We start from the raw sequence: 5,836 nt of genomic DNA on the forward strand, positions 1-5,836 counted from the left end.
AAAAAAAAAAAAAAAAAAAAAAAAAAAAAAAAAAAAAAAAAAAAAAAAAAAACATTCATATTATCCTTCCATTTGAAGCAAAAACAATAAAGTAACATATATATTTTTTTTTTAACTTATAATTAAATTCAATTTTTAAGTATAAAAAAAATATTTTTTATTAAAATATCAACAACAAATTATAAGTATATTTTATGTATATTTTATGTATATATTATGTACAAATTACAAAAAAAAAAAAAATAAAATAAATAAAGAACTTCGAATAAAATATAAACTTTTCTATTATAACAGCATTATATATATATATATTTATTTATTTATATATGTCTTATTGGTTTTTTTTTCAAATCACAGAATAGACATTAACACCTAACTGTATTGTAAAATTTAATATATTAACCTTTTCAAATGAAAGAGAGAAAAAAAAAAAGAAACATATAGTACCATTATTATATATATATATATATATATATATATGTATTTATTCATTTATTTATTTATTTAATTTTATTATACCCTATTAATATAATAAAATGTATATATTTTTATAATAACTATTATTATATTTTTTATAATAATATAAAAACAATAACAAACAAAAATATTAATATATGCAATATATACAATATATACAATATATGTTTATTCATATTACAATTTGGTAAGGAGAAATAATTAAGCTTAATAAATTTATAAACCAAAAAAGCAACATATTATACATACATACATATATATATATATATATATATATATATGTGTCCATGTGATGCTATTATAAAATAATTAAAAATATTATAATAATTATCATTTTTTATATTAATATATAACAGTAATATAACTTATATAATACATATAATGAATAATCACAATTTTAATAACCAGCACAATTCAAATAGTGCCCATAGTGAGAAAAGTGAAATGAAAAATGGATTGTTCTTAAAAAAAAATATGCAAATAAACAAAAATGATGAAATAGCAAAGGAGCTGGACCTAGAATTTGATGAGGAAATAATTTCCCGTCTATTATGTCTTGTACACAATAAAAATGTCAAACATAAAGTTCTAAAAATAAATAATTTAATAGATGGAAATTTATATAATTACATCGTAAATAGTGAAGAAAATAAAAATTATATTAACAATAATGAACATGAGACAATTGAGGAACAAGCAGCAAATGGAAATCTTTATAACGAAAAGGAACTATATAATATTCAAGAAAAAATGAAAACTAACATTTCTCAATATTCAATTGAATTAAATAAATTTCTAATCGATAATAATAATTATGATACAACTACCAAATACAACAACAATAATAATAATAATAATAATAATAATGATAATAGTAATAATAATAATGATAATAATTATGATAATAATAATTATATAAACAAGACAACAAAAGAGAATAATGACTTTTACTATAAAAAAAGAAATGATAATATAAACAGCTTAGGTGAAACGAATAATGTTCTTTTTCTATGTTATGATGAAACAAATGACGATTGTACTACTTGTGATAAATATAGAAAGAATTATATGTCAAATATGGAAATATCTAATAATATTGATATAAATAAATTAAATGATTTGAATGACTATTTTTTTATTCTTGGATCTACTTCTACTTCAAGAAAATATATTTTAAAAAAGAGTAACCTAAATTTTTTATCTGTACGTATACATATTGATGAAAAGAAAATTGGATGTAGAAAAAAACACGACCCTTTTACATTGACATCTAATATATCAGTAGCCAAAGGATTAAAATTATTAAGTATGATCAAAAAGGATTCACAATTAAAAGAACAAATTTTTGAGTTAGCTAAAAAGAAAAAAATAATATTATTAGTAGGAGATGAAGTAATTTATTGTAATAACAAAATATATGAAAAACCAACAAATCAAAAAGAAGCAACTGATTTTCTTAAATCATATAATAATAATAAATGTTTTAGTTATAGTAGTATTACTTTAATTGAATATGAAACGGAAAAAATTGTTACAGGTATAGACGAATCAGTTATCAATATTTATGATATGAACGATAATATAATTAAAAACATATTAGAGGATTCTTCTATATATTTTTGTGCAGGTGCTTTGAAAATTGAAAATATATATATGCATAAACATATAAATGTTATTAAAGGAAATATAGACAGCATTTTTGGCTTGTCAATAAATTTGTTATTTCATTTGCTCACAATTTTGTGATCTTTTTATTTACTTATTTATTCATTTATTTATTTATTATTATTTTTTATTTTTTATTTATTTATTTATTTTTTTTTCTTTACATATTATTGTTATTTATGATTTAATATTTTGTTTTGTGTAATAATTTAAATAAAATTTATATCATTTTATTATATAATTGATACCTCTTATTTTATATGTTAATGTTTTTGTTAGTTTTTTTTATTTTTTAACTTGTTCACACATTTGAATAAATAAATATAAATGTAAATATATATATAAATCAATAAATAAATAAATATATATATATATATATATATATATATATATTTATATTATGAGAAATAGGAAAAATAATTAAATATATATTTCTAATATCATATATATATATATATATATATATATATATATATATTTTATTTTATTTTTTTTTCAATTTTGTTAATATGAAAAAAATAAAGTTTTTATATAGACTAATAAAATGTTAAATATTATGATTATATATCACTGTGTATACATACATAATTTCCTTTTCAACATATCATGAATTTATATTTCTTTTTTCTAATGATGTTGGGTTAATATTAGGAGCACTAGGTGATTTGGATCTTCCTTTTGCTAAGAGATTTTGAAAAAAGCTATGTAATGATTGATCTATTTTATCTTTATTTAAATTGTTTTCATTAGTTTCCTCTGTATATATATTACTTTTGTTAACAATAACATCAATTTTATTTTTTTCCCACGTTGTTACATTTTCATCATTCTTTTTAATTTTATTTATATCATTAGATAAATTTGCTAAGAAATCATTAAAATAATAATCATCTACTACATTTTCATTTTGTTCGACGATGCTTTTATTTGGTATAGGCTTAATAATAATTGAATCATATGGTTTATGGAAATTTTCAACAAATGTATTTTTGATTGATTTATTTATTAATTCCAAATTATCATATCCTGATGGTATGAATATTTTTTCATAATCATTTAAAATTGGTTTCTCGTTAAAAGGAAAGTTATATAATCTATGCATAATATATTTATACAAAAGTTCTATATTTTTAGGATGATCCTTATTGATGGTATTACAATATATTATAGCCGCCTGATAATTTATGGCTAAATTACGTAAATAGGAAATGATAACATCCATATATCCTTGATACGTTCTATTGTTCAAAATTTCATATCCATCAGATTTACAAATAATAAAAAATATTGGGAAGGCTAAATTTATTTTTATTAAACGTTCCTTGTCAGGAGTAAAGATATTTTTATTTATATCCCTGTTAATGATATTAATATTGTTATTATTATTTATATTATTATTGTTATTCATATTAATAGTGTTATTATTATTTATATTATTATTGATACTATTATGTATATTATGTATATTATTATTATTATTGTTGTTGTTATTTATTTTTTCTTGTATATCTTTTAATTCTTCATTTTTATGATAATCCCTCTTTTCCTCCTTTTCTATTTTTTTATTTTTATAATCATATATATAATTTTCCATTTTTTCTTTTAATTGGTTCAATGTCTTTAAGCTTGTATTAGAATGTATTGCTTCAAATAAAATATACAAGGTATCTATCCAACTATTAATATCAGACATAATATTATAAGGTTTGTATAAATCTGTACATATTAAAATAATAACATTTTCTACATTTTTAAAATTTTTTATATTTTTAATCAATGAATTGATATAAGATGGATGTTGTAAGATCCATATATGGCTATTACTTTTTATGTCTTTCACCTTTCTATTTTCATCTATATTTTTTACCTTTAAACAAGCATAATCTAAAGGTAAAACTCTATTCTTATTACAATAAAATGGGTAATCTTCTTTTTCATCATTATTTATACATATTTCTTGTAATGCTTTAACTAAGCATGATTTTCCTACATCCTTATTTCCAAAAATTATGATATGGCTATTTTCTAAATTTTCATTTTTCTGAATATTTAATTGTTTTAATATATTATCATATATACTACATTTCTTTTCTTCATCTATATCCTTGGTATTTTTATTTACATTTTTTTGATCCTCATAATCATATTTATAATTATTATTATGTGTAATATACCTATCATTATTACCATCATTATGTGTATTATACGAATCACTATTATCATCATTATGAGTACTATTAGTATCACTATTATAATCATTATGAATATTATATCTATCACTGTTATCATCATAATAATTATCAATAATATTTATTCCATCATTTATATTCTTAATATTATTGTCTACCACATAGATATTATTTTTCTTTAATGTGTCAATATTATCTTCATCATCTTTCATGTTACATTTATTATCTAATATAATTTTTTTTTCTAAATCATTTATTTTATAAGTTATATCTTCTTTTTCTGTATTTAATTTATTTGATACAAAATTTTCATTATTATCTTTTTTTAATGGATCCATATTATCTTCTCTTTTAAATTTATTAGTAATTGTAGCATGAACATGATTAATATTGCCAACATTATGTAAATAATCATCTTTATTAAAATTACTATCATTATGTAAATTATCACCCTTATTAATATTGCTATCATTATGTAAATTATCACCCTTATTAATATTGCTATCATTATGTAAATTATCACCCTTATTAATATTATCCAATTCTATTTTTTTATCTTTTTTTTCTTTTTTTTCTTTTTTTTCTTTTTTTTCGTCACTTACCAATTCTACATTTCCATTGATATCAACATTTTTATGATCATGTTCTATGTTTATAATTGAACTATTTAAATTTGAACGTTCTTTCTCATTCACCTTTATATTTGTAGAATGGTTTAATATGTTTATATCTTTTTTCTTATCATTTATATTATTTTTTTTAGATAATAAAGGAATGTTATCTTTTCCTTTTATTGTTGCCTTATCTTTATGTTTCACATTAACTTTCGAAATATCCTGTTTAGTTGTACTTTTTTTTTTTAAAAGACCAAATGAAGTATTTGAAAAATTCTTATTATCTTTCTTCATTCTGGTTTTATTAAAGTGAAATAATATATACGTACATATGTATATGAGATAAACTTATGTGAAGAAATTACAAAAAAATAAAAAAAGAAAAAAAGAACTTTCTATTCAAATATTGTAAAAATGTCTTACAATATCTTTTGAAGGAAAAAAAAAAAAAAAAAAAAAGGACGAAAAATTATGTGTGACTTATATGTAATAATTCGATACAGTTATTAAAGAACTAATAAAAAATAAATTAAATGAACATACATAAAAATACATATATATATATATATATATATAAATAAACATAAACCTTTTTTATGCCACTTATATTTTTTAAAAAATGTAACAGAAAAATTAGTGGGGAAAAAACAAAATATGAGCATGGTCTTCTGGACAGGAATGCACACATTTTTTTTTCTTTTTTTTTTTTTTATTTCTATATTATTTAAATTAATTAACAATATGGCAAAATGCTGATAAAAAAAAAAAAAAAAAAAAAAAAAAAAAAAAAAAAAAAAAAAAAAAAAAAAAAAAAAAAAAAAAATATATATATATTTTTTTTTTTTTTTTTTTTTATATTTTTTTTTATTTTTAAATTTTATTTTTATTTTT

At 18.1% G+C, this 5,836-nt stretch overlaps 2 protein-coding genes across 2 annotated transcripts; one reads left to right on the forward strand and one right to left on the reverse strand.

Annotated features, from left to right (window-relative positions):
* Positions 1 to 858: 858 nt before the first annotated feature.
* PRSY57_0904400 (Maf-like protein, putative) lies at positions 859 to 2,223 on the forward strand (the record flags this gene model as incomplete). The annotated part of the gene is made up of 1 exon (XM_012907283.2): positions 859 to 2,223. The coding sequence occupies one exon, from the start codon at positions 859 to 861 to the stop codon at positions 2,221 to 2,223; it is 1,365 nt and encodes a 454-aa protein (XP_012762737.2).
* A 523-nt stretch (positions 2,224 to 2,746) lies between these two features.
* PRSY57_0904500 (dynein light intermediate chain 2, cytosolic) lies at positions 2,747 to 5,239 on the reverse strand (the record flags this gene model as incomplete). Its single annotated transcript, XM_012907284.2, has 1 exon — positions 2,747 to 5,239. The coding sequence occupies one exon, from the start codon at positions 5,237 to 5,239 to the stop codon at positions 2,747 to 2,749; it is 2,493 nt and encodes an 830-aa protein (XP_012762738.2).
* Positions 5,240 to 5,836: the final 597 nt, after the last annotated feature.

Source organism: Plasmodium reichenowi, chromosome 9, assembly GCF_001601855.1.
Source record: "Plasmodium reichenowi strain SY57 chromosome 9, whole genome shotgun sequence".
Taxonomy (NCBI): Eukaryota; Apicomplexa; class Aconoidasida; order Haemosporida; family Plasmodiidae; genus Plasmodium; species Plasmodium reichenowi.